The sequence below is a fragment of the Dermochelys coriacea genome, chromosome 3, assembly GCF_009764565.3.
Source record: "Dermochelys coriacea isolate rDerCor1 chromosome 3, rDerCor1.pri.v4, whole genome shotgun sequence".
NCBI lineage: Eukaryota > Metazoa > Chordata > Testudines > Dermochelyidae > Dermochelys > Dermochelys coriacea.
In genome coordinates this window covers 152,429,811-152,457,178 of record NC_050070.1, presented here as the reverse complement: position 1 = coordinate 152,457,178, position 27,368 = coordinate 152,429,811, and the positions used below count along the sequence as shown (strand labels likewise).

The window sequence follows — 27,368 nt, the reverse complement described above, 5'->3', positions numbered from 1 at the left end:
TCCAGTATATCTGGTAGTGAAGAGGTCATCAGTGAAATATCTGAGGTCACACCAAAAGAGAAATCTTGTCCATTTCTGAGAGTATGTGCAGCGAATACACTTTCCACCTGTGTAATAGTACTTTTTTTACTTCCTCTGATCAGGCGGTCTCTAATCCCATGAACCATTGACCAACCATGCTTTGAGACAAAACACTGTGGAAACTGGAGTGAAGGATCTTCCTGCCTTCCTGGGAGAGGAGACGAGGAGCGGCATGAAGAGTGATCACGGATTAAACGGACAATTATATTAGGTAAGGAATACATGTTTGGATGGGCTAGGTCAGAACTATTAAGATGACTGACTTTGTCTCTTTTTATTTTGAGAAGAACATTGGCTATTAGAGGAGTCTGTAGGAATGCATACAGGAGATCCAACAACCAATGAAGGTGAATAGCATCCCTCAAGGATCAGTGACCCAGTCCACCTCTCAAGCAAAACTGGGTACACTTCTTGCTTAACTCTGTGGTGAACAAATCTGAGGGGGTGCTCCATTGATGGAATATATGGTGTAATAACCTAGGGTCTATTTCCCTTTCATGATCTTGGAAGAAGTGCCTGCTAAGTGTATCCACCGTCACATTTTGAACCTCCAGGAGATAGGCTGCTGTGATGATGACCTGGATGCATATGCACCAATTTTAAAACTTGACATCCTTTGTGCAGACAGGGGGAGGGATCTTGCTCCTCCTTGCCAATTAATATAAAACATGCATGATATGTTGTCCATCATGATCTGTATGTGTTCGCCCCTGATTAGTGGTAAAAATTGGAGACAGGCATATCTGACTGTTCTGAATTCCAGGACATTGATATATATCGTGGTCTCTTGCGACATCCACTTGCCCAGGGCTGTGAAAGCATCTAGATGGACTCCCCACTCTAGCAGAGAGGCATCTGTCATTATGATGACCACTGGGAGAGGATGTGCAAATGGGACTATTGCAATAGTCTTTCCAGCAGTCGAGGGATTGTTTTACTCAGGTGGGTATGGAAAGAAGCATATTTTAACTGTGTCTGTTTGGTGAAGAAACAGCCTGAGCCACCTCTAAAGGCAGTTGACTGGAGTTTGGGAACTGAGTTGCATTATACTGGCTATGTTGGAAAGGGCCACAAATCTGTGCAGAGGAAAATAGGCCCTCGCTGTTAATTAATTTAGATGAGCCCCTATGAATTCTAAGTTTTGCACAGGGGTCAAAGTGGATTTTTGAATGTCGAACTGAAGGGCCAATTTGAGGAAGAGATCTATGGCTTTGGAAGTTGCCTGTGATGTTCAGGTAAGGGAATACTAAAATACATTTCCTGCAGAGTTGTGCTGCTACTACTGACATGACTTTCAAAAAGACCCTCAGGGCAGATGACAGGCCAAAGTGGAGCACCCGGTACTGAAAGTGGTCCTGACCGACAGTGAAACATAGGAATCATTTGTGGGGTGGATGGATCACTATGTGGAAATATGCATCCCAAAGGTCGAGGGCTGAGAACCAATCCCCTTGCTCTAGTGATGGAATTAGTAGCCTCAAATCTAGTATGAGTCTCCAACTGCAATTCTTTATTGGTACCAGAAAATACCCAGAATAAAATCCCTTTCATCTGTGTTGCATGAGAATTGGTTCTATAGCCCGCAAGCACAGGAAAGAATCTCTTTCTTGACGAAGCAAGCTCTTGTGACAGCGGTCCCCGTAGAGCGATGGGATAGGGGTTTTGTTGGTGGAAGCATAGTAAATGGTTTCCCTGTGGAAATAATCTCCAAACCCCATTTCTCTGTAGTGATTAACTCCTCAGCCCACCTAAAGCAGAACAGGTGGTCATCAAACGGAAGAAAACAGGTGAATCTGTGCAGCTGGTAAGGAGAAGGATGGTAATTCAGGCCCTCAACTAGCCTGTCAAAATTGCTGCTTGAAGGTGGAAAGAGAGGTGGAAGGCTGAGAGGTGGATGGTTTCCTTCTCTGGAATCTGTCTCTTTTGATGCTGTTCATATGACATCTGGAAGCTCAGGAATTAAGCAATATGGGATCTCTGAGCCATATGTGACTTGCTGAGCTTCCTCTTGTAGGCAGGTGTATAGATACCAAGCAAATGCCAGGTAGATCTAGAGTCCTTTAACATTCAACTGTGCTGTCCACAAACAATTTAGACCTATCAAAAGGGAGGTCCTCCACCATATTCTGGACTTCTTTTGGAAACCCGGAGAGCTGGAGCCTGGAAGCCCTTTTCATAACTACCAATGTAGCAATCAAACAGGCAGCAGTATCAGTGGCATCAAGGGAGGCTTGTAGAGATGTTCCGGCAAGTAGCTGTCCCTCCCCAATGACTGTCTGGAATTGCTCTCTGTTCTTCCCATAGGTGGTCAACAAAACAATTCAGTTTGATGTAATTTACATTATTGTATTTTACTATTAATGCCTGGTAATTGCAAATTCTAAATTATGAGGAGGTTGACGAATAAGATTTCCTCCCAAGTAGGTCTAGATGCTTATGGTCTTTTTCATGGGGTGGGGTTTAGTATGGTGTTGCATTCCATGTTCGTTAACTGTGTTGACTACCAAGGAATTTGGGGAGGATGAGAAAATAAAAATTCTGAGTCTTTTGCAGGAACATAATACTACTTTCTTCATGTAGCAGGTATAGTAGATGGAGCAGGCCAGATCTTCACTATGTCCAGAAGGGCATCATTGACAAGCAAAGCTAACTATGTAGGCAGATTAGAATGAATTAAGGATATTAAGCAGCTTATGAATCAGACTTTCCTCTTCCACAAACTCACTCTGGAATAGTGGAGAACCTGGAGAAATTTCAGGTGAAACCATCAGTTTCAGGCACATTTCAGGTGTTCTCAATGTCTTTGATATGGAAAGTACGTCGGAGCCGAGCAGCAAGAAATCAGAAGTCTCTGATACAGCCAAGTCCCAGGGGAAACAGAATTCCTGCAATGCCGAGCATGCTGTGAGTACAGAGTCTGTGGTCTGCACCGAGGTGTTGGTGGCTGAGGCCACTGACAGTATTGTGGGTCTTGGGTGAGCCAAGAAAAGTGCAGTTGGAGCCCAAGCAGGCTTCTCTGGTACTGAGGAAGCAGAGGATTAGCTTTTTTGGCCATCTTGGTCTGCTAATGATACCTATGATCTCTCCAGGCCCATGGCTTTGCCATCTTTCAGTCTAGCAATGCCCTGGGTATCTGAGGAACCAACAGCTTCTTGGGTACTGTAGCAAAGCGACCACTCACCGGTGCGGTGCCTCCTGCTGGTTGTCTTAGGAATTAGCTCTTTCAGCTCTCAGAGCGCCCTCTGCTGGCTGGTGTTTCGCTTGCCTCAGGCCCTGTGTACCTCCCAGACTCCAGTGCCCTTTACCTCAGGGTTCTTCCCCTGCAATATCCCCACACTCTGGATCTCCCCTCCCAGGGGAACCCCCAGTCCTCTATCCCCACCTTGCCTCAGTGGCTACTGCCAGTCATCATCTAGCCCCCTTTCACTGGGGCAGACTGAAGTTTGTAATGGCCACTCATCATTGGCAAGGGGGTATGACCTGCTGCCTTTGCCTATCCCTGGGTTGCCTCTCTACAGCCCCAGTACCTTTTGTAGGTCTTCACCAAGGCCTGCTGCTTGGGGGTTCACCAGGCTGGAGCTCTCCAGCTCCCTTTGCCCTTCCCCAGCACTGCTCCGCTTCAGGTACCTTGCTCTCAGGCAGCTAGCCCTTCCCACTCCAGGCCTAGAGTGAGACTGCTCCAGCTCCTGGCCCCAGCCCTCTTATAAGGGCTGGCTGGGCCCAGATTGAGCTGGCCACAGCTATGGCTGCTTCCCCAATCAGCCTAGCTTGGCTGCTTTCAATCCCTGTTCTCCAGGAGTGGAGCAGTCACCCCACTACAGGTACCTAACTGGAGAGTGGATGGTGCTGAAGTGGCTGAAGACACCGACAACCTCAGCTTTTTAGAGATACATTTTCCACCTGGTGATCCCAGAGCTTGGTCCTTGGAGGACTTATGACAGGGGCCTTGCAGCTTCCTCTTATGCCCTGGAGGAGTGCAGCTCAGATATAGTGGAGGCGGTATATATGCTCGGAGACTGGCATATGGCATGGTCCCTTAGCTGGGATCAGAAGCTGGGTGTGAAGAGCTGTCCATCAGGAGCAAACAAAGTTTTAGCTACCTGTTTTTTTTTCTGGCTCTGGATTTCAGCACAAGACAGAAGTTACACTTCTGTACAATGTGCAATTCCCCAAGGCAACAGACACAGCAGGAGTTCCTGTTTACTGGGATTGCCTCCTGGCACTACAGACAGCATTTGAAACCAGGAGAACCGGGAATAACCTCCCAGTAGACAAGAACTACCTTATCTACTAATATCTATCTAAATATATATGAGAAATTTATTTTTAACTAGGCAGCTAAAGCTACTGCTGCTTATTAATTATACTAATACTAAGAACTACAACTAATAGAATAATTAATGAGAACAAAGTTGAGGACATCTCAACAGGAACAATTGCCAGAGCTCCGTCTCAGGCTAAAGCAGTTGAGGAAAGAACTGAGTGCAGTTCCCCCACACTGTGCTGTATAACAATGGCATGAGGCATAAGGTTGACTAGCATGCATGTGCAGGCCAAGTGGACACTGCTATAAGAAATCTCCAATCAAAGGTGCAGGGGGCGCTAGCACACCGAGACTGGAGCACCCATAGGGAAACTACTTGCAGAACTTTAGTTAAGAAAAATTGAGAATATTTATAAAATAAAAACACAATGAGAATACTTAATGTTACTGAACTTTCTCTCCAACAAAATAGGGTAGTCAAGAAGCCATTATCTAGTGATTCAACATATCTGAAAACACTTAATTTAAAGGTTGTAGATTATATTCATGCAATTTCTCTGTCATTCAGAAGATTTGGGAAATGCTTCAATGTGTGTTGAAGATGCATCATTTAAGACACCATGTCTGAGAATAATAAACTACATTTACTTAGTGCCATTGACTAGTTTTGAACATCTCATCTGCACCCTGACACTAATCTGTCTGAACTATCTCTACTTCTATCATTGTAATTTTTGAAGCAGTTTCAAGCTACCAATTTTTAGAAGAACTTCCCATAAATTTCCTTTTCCCCTCATGAACTCAAAATATGGAATTCCCCCCAAAAATAGTTGGGTCCAAAACTAAGACATCTAACAGTGTTAAGATTCTGTATTTTATACACCACCGGTGCATTATTCCTTTTGATATCTGGGAATCTAAACTTATTAACGGTATAAATATTATCACTTTATGAACAAAATTATTACTATTTATTATCATGTAACTCCATAGTGTGTATAGTAATACACTACAACAGAGCAATGACAGATTTCCTCTCCTAAGAATTTGAAATCACAATAGATTTGTATAGATAAAGTATAGGCCTGATTTTCATTTATAGTAAGGCTCCTTAATAGTGCCAGAGCAGTATAAATGGGCTTTCATGGAAATGAAAATCAGGGCCATATATCACTAAAATCACTGTAAAACAGAAACATGCATTCTACATGAATTACTAAGGGCAAGATTGTGTTTGGTACCTTCATAATTGTGTAAAGCATGCAATGGGCTAAACAAACTGTTGAGCCCTCAAGCTCAGAGATTTCAGTGATCCCATTAACACTGCTAATAGCTTAAACCTCTTCAAGAAAAGCAGACGGGGCAAAGAGATGGTCAGCACAGGGGGAAGAACAATGCTGCCCCTCTTTAACAATGTTTCATTTGCTGTACTCACCTGAACTCTTAAAGACATAGTACATTCCTGAGGCACAATGCCACTTTGAAGCTTCATTTGGAGCACTGTAACTATGCAATGTTCCCCAACGACAGGATGGTAAAACAGGTGTGTGCTTCAGTTTAGCACTCAGGAAAATTTATATGAAAGACTAAAATTATAATTTTAGCAATAATATGGCAATAATATGAACCTTTGCAAAACATTAACAATTAACTTTTTAATTTTTATTTTGAGTAAAATTAATATAAGCAGCAGGAAAAAATGAGAATACCTCATGTATACTTTTTGCATTTAGAGGGATGTCATTCCTATAACGAACAAAAAATAAACAGAGTCCTTTGAATTTGTCTGGTGCAGTGTCTAAATATAATCTCATAATTTTAGTTCCTTTTACAACTCCTGGAATTGTTCGACCACATTCTGAAAATAAATTTAAGCACATTACTATTTTAAAATGTATTTATATTATAAAATGTTTAAAACTATTACAGTAAAATAAATTGTTGCAACTCAGTATTTTATTTATTTTTTCCCCTTTTGTGCATGTCAGGCACAACCCAGAGAGTTTCCTTAATAGTGCTTGTGTATGTGAACATAATTTGTTAAAAGGAACTGTGAAATTACATCATTAAATAGTTTTTTTCTATGGCGAAAACTAATACTGTTCATGAACGATTTATGAAGCTATTAGTAACTAAATACAAATTTCAATCCTCTGCAAATATATCACAACCCTCATTGTCAAAAACAATTGAACTATTTTGACCATTTCCAAAACAATTCAGACTAAGGCAGATACAAAATATTAACCATTTGCGCTGAAATGTTCAAGTTGGGCAAAGTTTTAAACTGCAAATAGGGATTTATAATGAACTACCTGAACAACAGGCAGTGCAATAAGCCCCACCTATAACAATATTGTTAAAAATTAATTGCATGTACCTACTCCTGGTGCTTCTCCTTCTTGATATAAGAATTTCAAAGTTCTACTTCCGTCTTTGGCAAAAAAATTATCAAATGCCTGTAACTGTTAAATCAAAAAGTAAGTTACTGTAAATCAAATGCTGTCAAATTACTACATTTTTATTTGTCTTAAAAGAACATATAGTGTTTAACTGGAGATCTGTTCAAAGTTTTGGTGATATGATAAATACTTTATCCAACACTAGCAGGGAGATGAACTAGGTAACCTAATAGATTTTTTTTTTCAGTCCCTAAACTTCAATTGCTGGTATTTTCACAGGAATTATGCCATAGTATCATCTTCAAGTACTAATTTATTTTACATATTGAATGACTTGCAAAACACTAATCACCACAGCAACTATTCAATAATTCACACAAATAGTAGACAAGATGGAGAAAAAATGGTTACCTACCTTTCCTAACAGTTGTTCTTTGAGATGTGTTGCTCATGTCCATTCCATTCTAGGTGTGCATGCACCCACGTGTGCAGCCATCAGAGATTTTTGCCTTAGCAGTACCCATAGGGCTGGCTGTGGTGTCCTCTGCAGTGTCTCGCTCATACCTCTGTATATCAGGCGCCGCTGGCCCTATGCCCTCTCTGTTTCTTCTTGCTGACAACTCTGATGGAAGGACAGGAGGGCAAGCAACGGAATGGACATGAGCAACACATCTTGAAGAACAATATTTACAAAAGGTAGGTAACCATTTTTTTCTTCGAGTGCTTGCTCATGTTGATTCCATTCTAGGTGACTCACAAGCAGAATCAACGGAGGTGGGCTCAGAGTTCACAGTATTGCAGCTTGCAGCACTGCTCTGCCAAAGCCAGCATTGTCTTGAGCCTGCTGGGTCAGCGTGTACTGCAGTGTGGACGGACGACCAAGTTGTGGCCCAACAGATCTCTTGGATTGGCACCTGTGCCAGGAAAGCTGCTGACGCCTGCGCCCTAGTCGCATGAGCCAATATGATCGCCGGCGGGAGCACCTTTGCCAGCTCATAGCAGTAGAGGATGCAGGCCATGATCCAAGACAAGATTCTCTGGGCTGACACTGGGGAATCTTTCTCCTGTCAGTGACAGCAATGAACAATTGTGTTGACTTACATAACGGCTTTGTTTTATCAATGTAGAAGGCCAGTGCCATCTGCAGCCTGCGCTCCTCATCTGTCACATAAGGCTTTGGAATTGGGAGACGACCTTGGGCAGAAAGGCTAGATGCGGACACAGCTGGACCTTGTCCTTATAGAAGACCATATAGGGTGTCTCTGACGTGAGTGCCCTGATCTCGGATACCCTACAGGCCAAAGTTATGGCGACCAAGAAGTAGACCTTCCAGGAGAGAAGCCAGAGGGAGCAGGAAGCCAAGGGTTCAAAGGGGGGACCCATGAGCCTCGATAGCACGAGATTCAGTTCCCAAGGAGGGACCAGGTCCCGGACATGCAGGTAAAGGCACTCCAAACCTTTCAGGAAGCACGCCATCATGGGATGGGCAAAGACCGACAGGCCTTGAAATGGAGGGTAAAACGCCGAAATGGCCACCAGGTGTACCTTGATCGAAGATAGTTATAGACCCTGGTGCCTAAGGTGCAGTAAATAGTCGAGGGTGTCCTTGCAGTGGGGCTTCTTCCACACGAATGTGTTGGTCAAAGGCCCAACACATGAACTGCTTCCACTTTCCCATATATGTAGCCCTGGTGGACAGTCTTCTGCTGCCCATCAGGACCTGTTAGACAGCAGCGGCGCACTCCCATTTGTCCATACTTAGCCACACAACAACCAAGCAGTCAAGTGCAGTGATGCAGGTTCGGGTGCAGCAGATTGCCGTGGTTCTGGGACAGCAGATCTGGCTGAAGAGGTAGCTGCAACAGGGTGGCTGCCAAGAGACTCAGCAGCATGCCGAACCAGTTTTGACGAGGCTACACTGGGGCTGTGAGAATAACCAAAGCTCTGTCTTGCTTCACCTTCCGCAGTACCTTGTGGATCAACGTTACCAGTGGGAAGGCGTACATCAGTGCTGCTGACCATGGAATCAGGAAGGCATCCAACAGGGAGCCCTTGTCCCTGTCCCACAGAGACCAGAACACTTGACACTTTCTTTTCTGCCTGGACGCAAACAGATCCACTTGGGGAGTCCCCCACCTGCCAAAGATTAGGCTGACTACCTCTGGATGAAGGGATCATTCGTATCAAGACTAGAAGGTCTTGCTGAGGTGAACCGCCAGGACGTTCTTGGTTGTAGGCAGGTGGGCAGCCACCAGATGAATGACATGCCACACACAAGTCCAAGAGACTGAGTGCCTCCTAAAACAGGGCTGAAGACCTGGCGCCACCCTACCTGTTGATGTAATACATAGCAGCTGTATTGTCCATCAAGACCTATACCACATTGCCCTTCAGGTGGGGCAAGAACACCTGGCAGGCCAGGAGAACCACTCTGAGCTCCCTGACATTGATATGAAGGGCCAGGTCGCATTTGAGATCAGGGTAAGCAACGGAGACGGGTGTCACGAAGAGAGCCCCCACAGCACTGATTTGGGATTCAGACACCAATCCAAGGACAAGAGGATGTGGCTCGGCACCATGACCACTTGGTCCAGGGTGTGCCTGCTGGGGATAGAGACTGAGGCCAGCCACGCCTGCAGTGGCTGTAGATAAACTCGGGCATGGCTGACCATGTACATGCAGGCAGCCATGTGGCCCATTAATCATAGGCACGTGTGGGCTGTGGATGGTTCTTTATGTGGGCAATCAAGTCTGACATGGCCTGGAAGCACGCTTCTGGAAAGAAGGACATGACTCAGGTGGAGTCGAGAACCATTCCGATAAACTCTATGCTTTAGACTGGCGTTAACATAGACTTTTCTGTGTTTATTAACAGACCCAGATCATTGCAGATGGACACCACACACCAGACTGAGGCTATATTGCACCTGTTCCAGAGAGCTGACTTGATGAAGCAATCGTCAAGATACGGGAAGATCTGGACCCCCCAACATCTTAGGTAAGCTGCTATCGGCGCCACATATTTTGTGAACAACATGGGGGCCAAGTACAGGCCAAAGTGTAGCGCTGTGAACTGGAAGTGACACCCAGCCACTATGAAACGCAGGAAGCGCCTGTGGCCCGGGAATATGGAGACATGAAAGTAAACGCCCTTTAAGTTGAGATCAGCATGTCAGCCCCCCAGATCCAGGTGTAACCCTTCTGCCTGTCAGAGTTGGCAGCAACAAGGGCCAGGTTCAGTATCTAGGGGTTCCATTCCAATAACACAATGCAAAACCGGCTCGAGCCCCCACCCAGTGACCTGGGACATATATATACCACCCCCACTAGGTGCCTCCAAGAGGCAATACTTCCCCTCTCGCAAGCACATAGTCTTGAGTGTAGCAAAAAGCCTTTTAATAACAGAGAAACAACATGGCATTATGTTGGGGAAACACCACCAACAGGATTCATAACACAACCCATGAGCAAAAACCCGACGCCAAGCAAATTGGGCCATGTCCTTTCCCTTTGGTTCTTGAGTCCAGCAACCCAAAATCACCCGAAGTCCCAAAAGTCCAACGACCCAAAAGTCTCTATCCCTGGTCAGGGCAGCCCCTGAGTTTGAAAGTTTATCTGCAGAGTTTTACCTCCCAACCTGGGTGGAGATGGGGGGGTTAAGGGGCACCTTACGTGGTCCAAAGCTGATTGCCCCCCCTCTCCATGGGGCTCCGCTGTGCCAGCCGCCCCCATAAGCTGCTCCAGGCATCTGACAAACTGCTCTGCTCTGCTCGCCGCCCCGCAAACTGCAATGCTCTGCTCTGCTCTGCTCGCCATCCCGCAAACTGCTCTGCTCCACAAGCTGCTCTGCTCGCCGTCCCGCAAACTGCTCCGCCATATATCTTCAGCCTCCCCCACTACTTAACGCAACACTCAGTGAGTTCAGCTCTTAGTAAGTTTACCTCTTTTGTGATTTCAGCTTGTAGTAGGGGAGCCTCAGTGCTGGTACACCATTAGCCCAAAGTGAATTCAGCTCAGCAGCCTGTAACTAGACTCCTAATGGAAAATTAGCTCTGATGTTCCACAGTGGAGAGAAGAGGAATTGCAATTAGCGTGTAAGGCCCTCACCAGGGGTCCCATGCCACTAAGTATTAATACCTGTCCCCAGCCTCTCTCCATTCACTGGGTTTTGGAACCCATGACCCTTGCCTAGCGAGTATTGCTTAATTGATGGTGAGTCCCTCCATCATAACAGAAGGCCGAGTACAATTCCACTGTCCTTGATTCACATAATCAGGATAATAACAGTTTATTCCTACCCCAGTAACAGAGAAACTGGGGCTCCTACAGCAGCCAAAGTGACCATCTAGGCAGGGTGAGTGTGCCCACGCAAATGAGATCAGCCCCTGAAGTTCTTTTCCACAACCCACCATGACTCACCATCAGATGTCAGGGTAGAGCTCATCCTGACTCTGCTTACACAGGGAAGGGTGATGCAGGCCAGGGAGACCATGCGGAATGTCAACTTCTTGAGACACTGGTTGAGGCCATACAGGTCCAGGATGGGTCTGAGGCCCCCTCTGGTGTTTGGGATTAGGAAGCAGCGGGAGTAGAAATCCTCCTCCTTCCATGTCCTGAGGAACCTCCTCCACAGCTCCCAAGCCCAGGAGCTTCTCCGTTTCCTAAACAAGGAGTTGCTCATGAGAAGGGTCCCTGAAGAGGGACAGAAAAATGGGGGGGGGGGGGCAGGAAAAAGGGGCGGCTAAGAACTGCAGGATATAGCCCAAGCTACTATATCCAGGACCGAGCAGTCCAACATAACCCGTGACCAGGCCGAGCGGAAGGGAGAGAGGCAGTTGAGGAAAAGATGGGTAGGATCCAGTCGACTGACTAGGGCATCTGTAAAGGGGCTAGGCCGGGACTCAACCCTCTGCAGGGCACTGGGGAACCACGCCAGCTTGCTACACACAGTTGACTTTGGGGAATTTGTCCGGCCACCGGAGTCTCCCTCGACAGCCCTTGAGGTAACTGGAATGAGCACTGTAGGCCCGGGCCCTGAGTCAAGGCGGGCACCAAATAGTCAGTAGCTCAGGCCCTCAAGAAGGGGCTGAGCAAATAGTTCAGTGGTAACAGGCCCAGGCCCTGGGTCAGGGCGCGGCAACAAACAGTCAATAGCTCAAGCCCTCAGGCAGGGGCTGAGCAACACAGCATGTGTGAATTAGCCCAGGCCTCCAAGGACCTAGAAGAGGGGGAGACTGCCACCCACGAGTTGGGTGGCAGGGGGGACGCAGGCCCACCCATTCCACTGCGTCCCAGCCCGGGGCCCTAGCAGCAGCAAACGACCCGCTGCTGGGTCAGTGGGGATCCTGACCACAACACACTGACATAGGTTCTGGCAGAGTTATAGCCAGACTAGGGTCTGCTATCCCCGGGCTGCTTCCTAACTCCCCTCCTTCTGGTACCTGGGTCACGGCAGTGTTCTCTGGGGGGTCCAGCACCATGGGTTCCTCAGGGTTGTGGGAAGGCGGCAGGTCTGGTAACTCCCCTGGATAGCAGGCGCAGGGCAGGTCAGGCCAGTCTTGGCGTGGACCTGGGGCCGCGGGGTTTTCCCAGGCACGGGCTAACCTGGTCCTCTAGTGAGCTCTGAGGGTCTGCCTTTCTACTTCCGGGTCGCGCCTTTCTACTTCCGGGTCACCTCCTGTCCCTCTGAGGGGCAGGCTCCGCCCACTCTGGTGTCTGGAGAGACTCGACCCTCTCCAGAGTGATGGGGAGCCACACCACCTTGCTACAGCATCACTCTCAGGCGCACCCTCAAAATGATTGCTTCTGGCCCCCTGGGTGTTTGGTGGCCCCAGGATGGGCTGGAAATTGGGAGGAAGAAGGGTGACAATGATCAAAACTGGTATCCCTTCTTCTTGTAGATTCCTGACAAGGTTGTAAGGTTCTTGGTGGCGGCGGGGGGGCCGGAAGGGTTTTCTGGCTGACTGCGGTGTGTGCATACCCAATAAGTGAAGGGTAGCCCTATTGTCCTTCAACCGTGCAGCCTGGCATCTGTCTGATCCGAGAACAGACCAACTCCATCAAAAGGGAGGTCCTGGATTGTGGCCTGCATCTCCTGGGAGAGGCCTGCTGCCCGGAGCCAGGAGCTGCATCACATGATCACCACTGTTGCGACCACCCTTGCCATTGAGTCCGAATGTCCCATGCCATCTGCAGGGAACATCTGGCCACCACAGAACCCTCCTCCACCAGAGTGCCAAACTCTTGGGCCAAACCCTAAGGGAGAGATTCCTGGAACTTGTTGAGACTGTCCCAGAGATTAAAATTGTACTGGCCCTCAGGGCCTGTTGGTTCACCACCTGAAATTGCAGGCTAGCGACTGAATACATTTTTCTCCCAAATAAATTGAGTTTCTTAGCCTCTTTGTTTTTGGGAGTTGAGGAGGTGGGAACCTGATTGTTTTTTTCGTTGGCCACAGATTCAACCAGCAAGCCCGGGGCAGGTGGGTATAAAGGTATTCAAAACCTTTGGCTGGCACAAAGTACTTTTTCTCAGCCCATTTCAAGGTGGGTGGGATGGAGGAGGGGTCTGCCAAAAGGTCGTGGCTATCTTGAGGAGGACCTCATGTACAGGCAGGGTGATCAAGGCGGGTGTAAAAAGCCAAGAGGACAAAGAGGATGTCCTCCTGCTCTGCCATCTCCTGTACCTCAAACCGCAAGTTCTCGGCCACGCACCAGAGAAGGGTTTGATGTTCCATAAAGTCATCCGGCCAGTTAGCTCTGGAAGGTCCTGCGATCGCCTCATCTGGGGAGGACAAGGAAGACTGGACCGCCAGTGCGGGTGCTAGGGTCTTGACCACCATTGGAGAAAGAGGTTTTGCAGCTGGCACAGGTTCCTCCACTCGGACCTCGGAACAGGCTTCCAGTACTGGGCCCAGTGCTGGTGGGGCCACTGCCCAATGCTCCACCGTGGTGACCAAGGAGTGCTGCAAAGGAGGCATCATCACAACTGGTACACCTCACGTGCTCCTATAAGGCCACTGTGCTGGCCACTGGATGTGTTGCCATTGCGGTGCCGCAGATGAGGGAGCAGGCTCCAGCACCCAATCATGCCAGTAAGTGTTGGCGATGGGCTGAACTAGCCTTCCATACCGGAGGAACCACCTTCTGGTGACCAGGGAGGAGCCATCGATGCCTGTTTTTGTTTTCTGGTCATGGCTACCAGTGACTGTTGCCCAGGCATAACTGACTGGTAACTGTAGCGTGGAGAGTGGTACCAGTGCAACCAGCGCTGGGGAGACCAGTACCGGGACGGGGAACGTTCCCACTGTGCCAGTGATTGGGACTTATGCCTAGAGGACGACCGTTGAGATAGTGAGCGGTGCCGGAAATAGTAAGGGGAGCGTCAACCCCATGCCGGAGAGTAGCGCCAAAAGGATCTGGTGAACTATGTACAACGGCCTTAAGGCATGAAGTTCAGAATGGTAGAAACTACTAGCTCTTGCTAAGCAAGAAAGGAACGCCGACTGACCACCATGGGAGGTAAGAAGGAACTGAGAGGGCCTAGGGCCTGCAGTACCTGATATACCTTGGCATGAGCACAGCATTCCAGGGGGTGCCACAGCTGGCCCCACAGGTACCACTAATGTAAAAATCTCAGACAGCCGCACACATGGGTGTATGCATACCTAGAATGGAATCAACATGAGCAAGCACTCAAAGAAAAAAAGTTACTTATAAATTAGGTAACAATATATAACTACATTAACAATAACAAACAAACAAAATGTTTAAATCAGACTTACTAAAGGGCCATCCAAGATCATATCTTCCACAGTTGTTGCATCTAAACCAAGTTTGTCCCCTAGGACTTCAAATATGTATCTATATGAAACACCAATTTTCATTTTTCGACCTTCCCTTGCATCTCTATATCGTGCCTAAAACATAAAAAAAAGTTTAAAAAAACTAAAAACTGCAGTGTTTGCAAAATTATTTGTTAACCTGACCCATAACTTGAAACTAATATTATAGTTTGCTGATTATGTGAAACTCCCTTAATTACTCCTTAAAAATAAACTATATTTTCATAGGTTAAAAGAAGGGGAGGTTACTCAGCTTGTGCAGTAACTCGAGTCAGTGGTGCCGGAATGGGGGGTGGATGGGCAAAGGGCCATGTTTCTCCCACTTTTTGAAAGTGGACAGGCTTGGCCCACCCACTTTTTGGCAGGGGCCCACCCCTCCTCTTCCCTGAGGCCTCCCCCCAACCCTGGCCAGGCCAGCAGCTGGAGCTGGACCAAGGAGCCTGGGCAGCTGTGAGTCGCCATGCCACAGACCCTCCACCTGCCCAGGTTGGGGGGGTTGAGAGCAGCCCCCAGCACATGTCCCTGTCCCCCGGACGCCCTTCCCAGGGCAGAAGGGTCCACGGCTCCCACAGCTGCCCATGCACCACATGTGGCTCTTACCTGGACCCAGCTCCGACTCGGGGGCTGCAGTTCAGCCATGGTAAGAGCCTTGCAGGCAGCTGTGGGGAGCCACAGACCGTCCCGCCCTGCGTGGGGGGCCTGTGGGATGGGGACAAAGACAGGGGCTGCTCTCGACCCATCCACCCCAGGCAGGTGGAGGGTCCAGGGCTTCTGGCCCACTCCGGCTTCTGGTTTGGTCAGGGGTGAGGCCTTTGCAGAAGAGGAGGTGTGGGGGACCCTGGCTCTGCCTCCCCCCCATATTTTGGGGCAGGCTCTGCCGCCTTTGACTAGAGTTCTCCAAGATGTGTGTCCCTCTGGGTGCTCCACTTGAGGTGTATGTATGCCCCCATGTGCCTTTGAGCAGGGATTTTCAGTAGCAGTACCCGTTTGGTCCACAGGTATGTTCTACACATCCTCAAGCCCTGTACCAAGGATACTGAACGCTATGCAGGCAAATACCCCTTCTCTACCACAAAGTCCCATAGAGGAATCCCAGGAAAGAGGGCAGATAGTGGAGAACCCACAGGGACACAAATCTTAAAGAATTCAAGTTAATGCACAAAGTGAGTAACCTCTCCTTCTTTTTCCAATAGGGTCCCTAGGTGTACTTCACTTCAGGTGACTTCTGAGCAGTATCCCCCAGGATGGAAGGGGCTTAGATGCAGAGTCTAATACTGAATACAGAATTGCATTGCCAGCTGCAGCATCTGATCTAGAGACATTACCCAAAGCATAGTGATTGGAGAAAGTATGTACTGTAGGCCAGGTTGCAGCTCTGCAAATTTTAGCAACTGGAACATCCTTGAATAATATCATAGAAGTAGACTGAGACCTTGTGGCTAACACTCTAGGAGGCTGAATGCTTGCAGATTCATAACATGAGACAATACACCCAGAAATCCACCTTTAAGACTCTTTGGGAGGAGACTGTGGATCCTTTGCATCTGTCTGCAATTGAAAAAAAAAAAACAACCTGGGAGACTTTCAGAATGGTTTGGTTCTGTCCATATAGAAGGATAATACCCTTCTGACATTTAAGGTATGGAATGCAACTTCCTGCCTAGTCTGATATGATTTCAGGAAAACAGCTGAGAGATGATTAATCTGATTAATATGCAATTCAGAAGACACTTTAGGTTGAAATTTAGGATGTGGATGTAACAAGACTTTGTCCTTTCGAAAGACTGTAATGGGGGGAATCTGTCATTAAAGTCAGCAGGCCTCAAACTGTCTGGGCAGAAGTAATGGCCACCAAGAAAGGTGTTTTAATAAGAACATAAGAATGGCCTAAAAGGTCCATCGAGCCAGTATCCTGTCTTCCAACAGTGGCCAATGCCAGGTGAACCAGAGGGAATCGACAGGTAATCATCAAGTGATCAATTCCCTGTCACTCATTCCTAGCTTCTAGTAAACAGAGGCTAGGGACACGATCCCTATCCATCCGGCCTAATAGCCATTAATGGACCTATCCTCCATGAATTTACCTAGTTCTTTTTTGAACCCTGTTATAGTTTTGGGTTTCACAACATCTCCTGGCAAAGAGTTCCACAGGTTGACTGTGCGTTGTGTGAAGAAACACTTCCTTTTGTTTATTTTAAACCTGCTGCCTATTAATCTCATTTGGTGACCCTGAGTTCTTGTATAAATAAACTTCCTTATTTACTTTCTCCACACCAGTCATAATTTTATATACCTCTATCATATCCCCCCTTAGTCATCTCTTTTCCAAGCTGAAAAGTCCCAGTCTTATTAATCTCTCCTCATACAGAGGCTGTTCCGTATCCCTAATAATTTCTGTTGCTCTTTTCTGAACCTTTTCCAATTCCAATATATCTTTTTTGAGATGGGGCGACCACATCTGCATGCAGTATTCAAGATGTGGGCATACCATGGATTTATATAGCGGCAATATGATATTTTCTGCTTTATTATCTATCCCTTTCTTAATGATTCCCAACATTCTGTTCGCTTTTTTGATTGCCGCTGCACATTGAGTGGCTGTTTTCAGAGAACTATCCACCGATGACTCCAAGATCTCTTTCTTAAGTGGTAACAGCTAATTTAGACCCCAAGTAACTCTTGCAGCCAAAGAAACAGTCATTTCTGGTTCTTGCTGTAAGGGGTAGACTTCATATGGTATTATCTACCATGCTCATTAACTGAATCTATGACAAAGATGATCGTAGTAGGCTCTAATAAAGCCTCATTCACAGGAAAAGCCATATGTGCAGATGCTGAAGTATGTAAAACATCCGGGGGCATATGAGGAGAGTCCTGGAGCTTCTCTAAAGGAATTTGAAGCATATCTGTGGTGTACTTCAACAGCTCCAGAAACTGTCTAAATTCATCTGCCATGAAAGGTGGTGGAGGTATTACAGCCTCACCTGGTGATGGATGACAAGGAAATGTTTATGTGAGCTGTTACCTCGTCAGCCCTTGCAGGTGGTTCAGTGGTGGGTCTGGGGCGGGTGGGATCTGGATGCACAGGGGCTCATTGGGGGATTCTGGGTGCAGGGGGAAATGGGACTCTGCCGAGGATGAAGGAGATGGTTGGATCCTGGCAGGGAGGGGTCTGGGTGTGGGGGAGCATGGGGCTCACAGGGGTCTGAGTGCACGGGGCTCAGCAGAGGGCTCCGGGTGCTGAGGGAGTAGGCCTTGGTGGTGTGGGGCTTAGTGGGATGGGGGTCCAGATACAGGGGGCTCAGTGGGGTGTTCTAGATGCAGAGGGTTGGGGCTCAGCAGGGGGGATTTGGTGTGGGGTCCATATTCACAGGGTTTGGGCAGACAGAGGGGGCAACTCCCTAAACAGTGACCCCTCCCTCTACTGCTGGGGAGCGATGGGGGCAGGATGAGGGGGTAGGGAGGTGTGGAGTTTCCTGCAGCTGGGGGAGGTTCCTGGAAGTGGGTCTGACCTGGCCCTGGGAACAGCCTGTGCAGTGGAAGAGGATGTGCTGTCCCCATCCCTCCCACTGCCCAGTGGAACTATCTGCTGGAGCCCACCACATGGTAGGAGCCACCAGCCAGGGTGTTCCCAGCCTTGCCCCTCCCTGGATGCATCTCCCCCAGCTTCTCCTGACGCCTGAACCAGATGCCATATCCCTCGACCACAGCCCAGGAGGGGCATGTGATTCAATTTACCTGTGGGGAAAGAGTAAAATCTGTGGGGGATATTAATTCTGCTCTTGCACAGTGGTGCAGAATTCCTCCAGGAGTATGCTGTGGAGGCCAGCATCAGTACCAAATCAGAGATCTGTCCAGAAAATGTCAGTGCTGTGGACACTGAATGTTTTGAATGAGTACATCCAAAGTCAGACTCAGATGGTACTGATGTAGCAGTATGGGATACCAGTGTTGGTATCAAAGGTATAGAAAAGTCTGATAGTTCAGACTTCTTTGAAGTGGAATGTCTACCAGAATGGACATGACCACCTGATGCCAGCAAAGTCTTTGGCACTGAATTCTATTTCGTGGAAGAGTGACTCTTATAGGAAGCCTTTGACAGTCTCACAGTACCAGAACCATGTAGAGTAGCATTCAGTAGCACTCCTACTAGGACCTGAGGTCTCTAGAACATTCTTTTCAGTCGGTGACCAAGATTTCTTAATAACAGACCAACCACTCCTGCTCCTCTTGTCAGTACCCACAGTCTTACTCTTGGTACTGCTGTATCCCTCAATGTTTTTGGTGACTGAGACCCAGAGACAGATGGGGTACCTGAAGCTGTATCCCTCAAAGCTTTCGGTGACCAGGACCCACACATAGGGCACTAAGTGTGCTCAGAGGCCAGTCCACAGGGGGGTTCTCAGAACCTGAGTTGAAGACTGGACTTATGGTTTGTTCCACCATTAACAGATTTAAATGTTATGGTCCCACTTTTTACAAGATCTTCTCTTGAAGGAGGAAATCTTACACTTGGCTGGTATATGGGTATCCACCACTGACCAGGATAGCTTTCCAGTATGAAAGACAGTGCTTAAAACCTGGGGATCCCAGCATAACCCAGAAGCATCAAAGTCCAGAATTCTTCAAGCAGGGAAACAAACAAACCCGCAAACTAAATACTATAACTAAACTGAGCTAAGAAAACAACTAAGAAAACTATGTTTAGCTAAGTGCCTATATCTAAATGAAGCTGATACGCCAAAGGCATTTGAGAAGGAATTAAGGGTAGTTCACCCATGCAGCTCTATATATCCTTGGTACAGGGCCTGAGGATTTGTAAAGTGTATGCATGGGCCCAAATGGGAACCACAGAAAATCTCCAATCAAAGGCACACGGGGATGCATGCGCACCTGAAGTGGAGTACCTACAGTGACGCTACTCGGAGAACAAAATAAAAATAAACATTGAAATACATAAGTCAACTCTGGGGGAATGTCAAGGATAAGCAAACACAGAATATCTGTATACAGGATCCAAGAAGGGAAAGAGCAAAACCAAACCAACAAAAAAAAATCATGTCCCCTTTAAGAAGGCCTCCAAACCAACCCCAGCTTGCAGAGTTCCTAGTTTTCTTATTGTTGCAAGAGGCAGCTGGCTTTCTCCCTTTTTTTTAGGCATCATGTCAGTGAAGGAGCAGCTTAACCAAATTCATAAGGTCCTTATCTCAGAGCAACCAAACTTAGGACTTATCTACACAGTGAGTTAATGCGCTGTACAGGGGGTCTGATTTCTAAAGCTCACTAACATGTTCCCTATTTATTAGTTCTTGTAGACCCTGCTTGTGTGCACTCAAGGTTTCCTAGTGCACTTTAACATACTATTGTTTCAAACAGTACTAAATTAAAGGGTACTTGCAGGATCTATTCAGGATCTAATCAGACCAATTAATGCATAACACGTTAGAGTGCTTTAGAAATCACACTCCTGTAAAGCACATTATCTTATTCCGTAAACCAGTCCTCAGTCAGAAAACAAGTCTCTGAAGGTCTTGATCAAGCTAGTGTCCTGGCGCCTGAGTGAGCCCACAACCTGTAGCCACCAGCATTGCTTCTTGTCCACCCTCCCTTACTCAGCTTCCTTTTCCTTTTTATATAGCCCAGCTCCAAGAGCAGGCAGGGTGCTCCTTGACTGCACCCAGGCTGATTTGTCTGTAAGAGCCAAACTGTCCCTTAAAGCAGTGTTTCCCAATTGGTGTGCCATGGCACATCGGTGTGCTATCAAGCATGAACATGTGTGCCACAGAATTTCGGAAAAGTCACCTCTGTGGAGAAAAATTTCTTTATTTTAATTAGTGCCATAACCAAATTGCATTTTGTGCTGTTCCTCTTCAGTGCTACACATTGAATTACATTACACACACTATGCTCAAATGACCTTGCTGTTCACATGGTATTATGTGGTAGCTGTGTTTTCTTATCAACTATTAAGTTACAGTAGTGAATTTTGAATTGAAGACTCAAAAATGGACAAATATTTGAGGAAAAGAGATTCTGGCACATCCACATCTACTTTCAGTGATGTAGCTGACATGAACATAAGAAAGTCAAAGTGGTGAACCAATGCTATTGTGAGAGTTATTTGCAATTTCGATTTTCATTTATAGGTGAACCATCTTGCTCTTTTTGACAATGTCTTATGTATGGGGAGAAACTCTCAAATCATGCAGCGGTGCCAAGTAAGTAAAATCGACACCTTATTAGCAAACATTCGTCCCCTGCCAACAAAGGCAAATATTTTTTTGAGCATTTGAAGGATCAAAATGAAAAACAAGTGCACCTGATGAAACATTGTGTAATAGCTTCTGATAAACCACTGAAAGCAAGCTACTTCGTTGCTGAGTTTGTAGCAAAGACGAAAAAGTTGCATAGAGTTGCAGAAATATTAATTTCACCAGCATGCAAAGAAATGTTGAGAACAACGTTAGGTGAAAATGCAGTCAATGAAATTGCAAAAGTTTCCCTTTCAGATAATATGATAAGTCACTGCACTGATGACATTAGCTGACATTGAGACTGTGGTCTGATAAAAAAATCAAATCAAGCAGAAAATTTGCACTGCATCTTGATGAATCAATAGATATCAGAAGTCATACTCAACTCTTGGCTAATGTCAGGTATTGATGGAGATTGTATAAAAGAATTTTCTTTTTATTTTGTAGACAACTGCCACATCACACTATGTGGGAGGAAATCTTCAGAGTGTCAATGGCCTATCTTGAGGAGAGAGAATTACACTGGAAAAATTGTCGTAGTGTTTGACACAGATGGGACTGCCTCCATGATTGGCAAGGTGAAGGATTTTGTGAGCAAGGTCAAAGAACAAAACATGGCCAGAAGAACTTTCCTGATGGAGCACTAAAGATTGTGAACTTAATACAATTACAGTCCTGGTTGGGGCTGTGGTTGCAGATGTCGCTGGGCACTAGCTGTGTTGTCTCCTGCCACCATTCCTAGCCAGGCCAGGCCATCATGAGACTGGACTTTCCTTCCTAGATGCTGTGGCCTCCAGGAACATCTCAGTGATTTCCACAGATACTGCTACAGATGGCAGCTGGAAGCACTGGACCCAGGCTTGCACCACATCTGGGAGGATGTTCAAATACTTGTTCATTAGTTCCCCCACAGACTTGGGTCTCTGGAACCAGCCACCAAGAGGCCAGATACTAGAATCATTGGGCCACAGAACATGGGAATGCTTTTGTGGAAAATGGCTCAGTCCAGTATCTCCACTAACATACCTCTGGGGAAAGGTTGAACCAATCCATTATAGCCATCTTTAGTGCAGTATAAGACCCTGCTTAATCCTCACTCAGCATGCAGTAGGCTACCTGTGTCTCCTGGTGAAGTATGGGGACAGCTATATCACTTAGGTATTTCTCTCGCAGCCCTCTGGGGTAGCAACCCATTCAACAGTGGTCAAATAGGCTTCTGGGTCACCATCACCATCTCTCAGCTTTGTCAAGGTGAGGCTCAGTTGTATGCTACAGCTAATTTCTCCTCCCAGGGTGGTCCCTTCCCCCTGCAGACCGCTGGGTGAGCCGTCTAGCCATGTCTGCCTGAAATTGGTGGTTCCACTCCTGACTGGCATGTAGCATATCCTGTTGTTATTTCTGGGTGGCTATCTGCATCTCCTGTTGAGCCACCAGCCATACTTCCTGAAATTGGTGTTTCCTCTCTGCTAGCTGTGCTTCCTTTCGGTGCTGCTGGGCAGCCACCTGTTCTTCCTGGAACTAGCGGTTTCTATTGCTCTGTTTGCTGTTGTTGCAGGAATAATTGTAGGTTCCCATTCATGACCCTTCTAAGAGAAAGGGGGCTCCCATAAGATCCTGTCAGCTAGGCTACATGTAGAAGATCCAAGATGGTGAAGGCCAAAACCAAACTAATAACAACAACAAAAATAATCACATCCCCTTTTTAGAAGGCCTCCAAACCAACCCCAGCCAGCAGAGTCCCCAGTTCTCTCTTATTATTCTAGGAAACAGGCAGGATTTCTCCTTTTTCTTTAGGTATCAGGCCAGGGAAGGAGGAGTTTAATTAAGTTCTTAAGTCCTCAGAACATAAAGTCAGAGCAACCAACTTACAATCAGAAAACCAAAATCTCTAGGGCCCCCGTCATAGTGCCCTAGTGCTGAGGGGGATTGTAACCTATAATTCAGCTTCTGATTCCATCTCCCTTCCTTTTCCTGTTTATTTTGCCCAGCCCCAAGATTGATGGAGGATACTCCTTCGCTGCAGCCCAGCTGTCTTGGCTGTAAGCTACAGAGTGTCCCTTAAATGGACAGTATACTCCACAACATACCTCCCAGAATATTTTACTATATGTGTGTTATGTGTTAACTAGTACACTCCTTCCATAATTCACTCCTTCAATTATTGTTGTCCCAATACAGAAAAAGAAAGCTCACTTACCAGTAACTTCAGTGGGATTACTAACAGTACATAAAGTTAAACACATGCATAAATATTTGCAGGACCAAAGTCAAATATAGCTTGACTGCAACTATATATCTGTATATGTTATTTGTGAATGTTTTTTGCACTTTTTTATTCATTACTTTAAAATTAAAAAAGAAAATATTGCAAAAAACTATTTCAAGAGAAAGTCAGCCACATTCTAATAGGCAGATCTTCCTACCAAAAATTGATATAATAAATTGAGAAAAGAAACAGAACGTTGAGAAAGAAAACTACATTGTTATAGATGTAATAGTTGATACTAAACCTGTTTTTCTTTTAAAGTTTCTTGTAGGGACTGAACTCCACTAGTACTCCGACAAAATTTAGACATCCTGCGGTTACCCAGAAAAGAGCTAAACGACTCTAGGGGAGGACGGAGAGATGTCACTTGTCGAGCACGAGCAACAGAGCCAGGCCCAGCTTCCTCTGGCGGAGCGGGGCTGGGCTCAGCTTCCTCTGGCGGAGCGGGGCCGGGCTCAGCTTCCTCTGGCGGAGCGGGGCCGGGCCCAGCTTCCTCTGGCGGAGCGGGGCCGGGCCCAGCTTCCTCTGGCGGAGCGGGGCCGGGCCCAGCTTCCTCTGGCGGAGCGGGGCCGGGCCCAGCTTCCTCTGGCGGAGCGGGGCTGGGCCCAGCTTCCTCTGGCGGAGCGGGGCCGGGCCCAGCTTCCTCTCTAGTGTCTGGGCTTTCCATCTGATCCTCTGGCACCTCCTCCATCTTGAAGCCTGCAATTTACAAACAATTCACTTACTGTAACAATGCTTTAGAAACTCCTTTAATCCTCAAGTGAGAGTAGGAAAAAAGGTAGTAGACCTCTAAAGTCATTCATCAAATACATAATCCTAATATTTCTGTCAAGTTCTCTCGAAGTTGTTAAAGATAACATATTATGGAACTTATATAAATTTCTTTAACGCAAACATTACATGAATCTGATTGACAATTTTAAAAAGTATTTTCCAACTATTTATATTTATTTTTCAATAATGTTTTACCATATATTTTAAACAATTTGGAATTGATTAAAATATAATATTATAGCCTTTTATTCTACCCAATATCAAATTATCTGTAAATATCAGGGTGAATAAAATCAATCATTTTAAAAAAAAAATTAAAGAAGCTTTTTAAAATTTATATTGGTTACTTTAATTTGTAAATTAAAGGCACCTTTGCTGCTTAAGATCCATCTGCAACATCAAGAAGCAGGACAGGATCCCCAGCACTTAAGTCCTTGAGAGGTGCCAACCCCCTGGCATCAAGAGTATGCTCATCAGCACTCAGCTTCGCTGGGTCAGACATTTGGTCTGCATGGAGACTTTCCCATATACCAAAAGCAGTGTTCTATAGCCAACTGAGCATGGGAACCCACTCTAAAGGTCAATCAATCCTCAGATACAAAGACACCTGAAGGCCAACCTCAAAGCACAGGCGCTGACTTTCGTTGGCGCTAGTGGGGCTCATGCCCCCCCACCCTCAGCCCCACCCTCGGGCCCCACCCCAACTCCGCCCCCTCCCTACCCCTATTCGACCCCTCCCCAAATCCCTGCCCCAGCCCCGCCTCTTCCCCAAGTGTGCAGTGTTCCTCCTCCTCCTCCCAGTGCTTGCCACGCGAAACACCTGTTTCGCAGTGCAAGCGCTGGGAGGGAGGAGAAGCAGGATGTGGCGGGACACTCAGGGGAGGAGGCGGAGCAGAAGCAGAGGTGAGCTGCGGGGCGGGGCAGCTACCAGTGAGTGCAGCGCACCCATGAATTTTTTCCCTTGAGTGCTCCAGCCCCGGAGCACCCACAGAGTCAGCGCCTATGCCTCAAAGTATGCAATATAGACATTAAAACCTGGTTAACAAGTTGCTCTGGATAGATCCACATGGAGAGGTCTGTAATATGAGGCCATGTCCACTTTTGAGGAGTAGCGTATAAGGTCTTTGCAGAAGAAGAGAGCATGTGTTAAGGTCAATGTCTCAAACCCTTCTCTCAATAAGACTACACTTGCAAGACATGTAACTGCATCTGCAAATCCAGGACTGGATGAGCATCCCATGTGAGAAGCCATAAAAACAAATAAATCTAAAACTTAAGTTAATACTGGCTGAACACTCATCCATGAAAGCAACGGGATCCATCAGTTTATAACACACACACACACACACACACACACACACGGGCTGACCACACCAAAGACGCCCATTGACTTCAATCGGCTTTTGGACCAGGCCCTAAAAGCCTCCGTCCACTAGCATTTATGCATGTCAGTAACTTTACACAAGAGTAGCTCCACTTAGTCAATAGGAGTACTCACATACATAAGTGCTTGCAAGATCAGAGCATAGCTAGGAATAAGTTGCTTTTTATATACACTTTTGCAGAAAAATGTTTAATTTTTACAATTTTATTATATAAAGTTATAGTACTAGATATTTAGTGTGAAAATGGACAGTGTCTCCTGGTTGCAACAAGGATCTGATCTGGAAATATTTTAAAGAAACTCTTTAGTGCTGGCAATGTTAAGAAAGAATTACATGCATGATATAAAAAGTGCAACAAAGATGTGGTGGCAAGTCTAAAATAACATTCTGAAAATTGTGCTGCTGATACTAAGGGTGAAATTGAAGATGTTGTTTCAGTCAGTCATTTTGAATATTCAGGATCTTTTAGTAAGAAATGCTAAACTTTTCACTGAATTTGGAAAAATATTTAACCTTAATTGTTCATAAATGCTATTTCCTTTCATTTTTGAGTTACAATGAAAATCAGAGCAGTTTATCGATTTCATTTGAATTTGTCTATTTTTAAATGCTTATGAAAGTTAGAAGTTTGTCATTAATGATGTATCAAATATTGCAGAGTAGCTGGGTTTCATAATTTATGTAGAGATGTCAATAGAATATTGATTGATAGCCCTTTTACACCAATTTGGGTGCTAAGCTTTGAACTTGACAGTTACATTCATTCTCTCTTGTGAGGTAAAGAATTTAATGTATTCATTTGAGCTGTATGGCTCTATTCTAATTTGTGGGGTTGTTGTAGTATTTCTTGTTATACTGATTGCATTTTTAATTCAAGGGTAGAGATGCTCAGACTATAAAATAAGCACCTTTTGCACTTTAATATCTCAATTAAAAAAAGTTAAATTAATTTGAGCTAGTATAGTTGGACAAATGAAGTAAAGTAACAAGCAAGCAAGTTGGCTTACTGTAATTAAAATTTATTTTTGTCATTTTTCAAATTCCTTTTTTACTTGTGAACCAAATTCCTTCATACATGTTAAAGGTCTAGACTCTATGACACATGATATGAAATCATTGAATATTTAAACACTATTGTTTTAATTTTATAAATATGATATGTATCTTTATGGGCTTGTTAGTAGTGATTGCATTCCTGCTTAAATGGATAAAATAAAGAATGTTTTCTACAGAAACTACTGAAAATGGGGGATAATGAATGCAAATCTCCAGTACTGAAACAATACAGTAAATGACTCAACCTACCATAACCTTTTGATTCTTTGTTGGTGAACCAAAGTCCCACTATGCCTTGTGTTTATAATTCTTTGTATTTAAGATTAACCTAAAATGAACTTTAGCTAACCCTAATGATTTGTGTTAAACTAGTGTTCACAAAAATGTCTGTAATCAGTAGGACTGTACTTAATTATCCACTTTGTTTTTTACTCTGACTTAACTGACCTAGTCCAAATGCCCAGAAAGGGACCAGTTGTAACTGATATGGGGCAGGTGTTTTCTGCAATTAATAATAATAATAATTTTTAAAAAACTATCAAAAGGTGCTTTTAGCATATAAATTAAGTAAAGCAGATATCATTAAAAAAAGCTTCACAGGGCAATAGGTCATTTTTTATCTCTTTTCTATAAACACACATAGCATATAAAGGAATGCCTGTTATAGATGTATGCTGTAATGGACAAAATGGTGTAATTGATAAGGGAGACTCATAACTACTCTGTAACTGATCAAATTAGTAATTGACCAAATGGACAAGGAATATTTGATACAGCAGATGTATTCTGTAATCAATGTAACAAGAAATACTGATTGATGTCTAAGTCATTAACAGCTAAATATGCTTACAGATGTCATTAATTTATTGATTACCACCAGCAGAAAATATTCAAAATAAATTAATGTCAGCAAAACCACCCTAAAAAAAGAACACGAGAAAGGGTTTTCTGTGTTCTAAACTAGTATATAAAGAGCTTGGGAAGTTAGGAGTGAACTGAAATAAGCTTACATCACTTCTCCAATTACAGGGAGTAGATAACAT

General features: G+C 45.5%; 1 protein-coding gene and 1 long non-coding RNA gene across 2 annotated transcripts in view; one reads left to right on the top strand and one right to left on the bottom strand.

Annotated features, from left to right (window-relative positions):
- The window catches only part of DNAH8 (dynein axonemal heavy chain 8), a 617,537-nt gene that overhangs the window by 565,536 nt on the left and 24,633 nt on the right, over positions 1 to 27,368 (bottom strand). Inside the window, exons 2-5 of the mRNA XM_043511607.1 lie at positions 23,355 to 23,809; positions 14,531 to 14,665; positions 6,726 to 6,810; positions 6,055 to 6,203 (exon numbers count right to left, since the gene is read on the bottom strand). Of these exons, the coding sequence (XP_043367542.1) occupies positions 6,055 to 6,203; positions 6,726 to 6,810; positions 14,531 to 14,665; positions 23,355 to 23,801 (816 nt within the window). The 5' untranslated portion in view covers positions 23,802 to 23,809. The remainder of the gene's footprint in view (positions 1 to 6,054; positions 6,204 to 6,725; positions 6,811 to 14,530; positions 14,666 to 23,354; positions 23,810 to 27,368) is intronic.
- Positions 143 to 13,105, top strand: LOC122459466. The gene is made up of 3 exons (XR_006280178.1): positions 143 to 292; positions 9,623 to 9,745; positions 12,770 to 13,105. It is a non-coding gene; the product is annotated as an uncharacterized LOC122459466 (long non-coding RNA).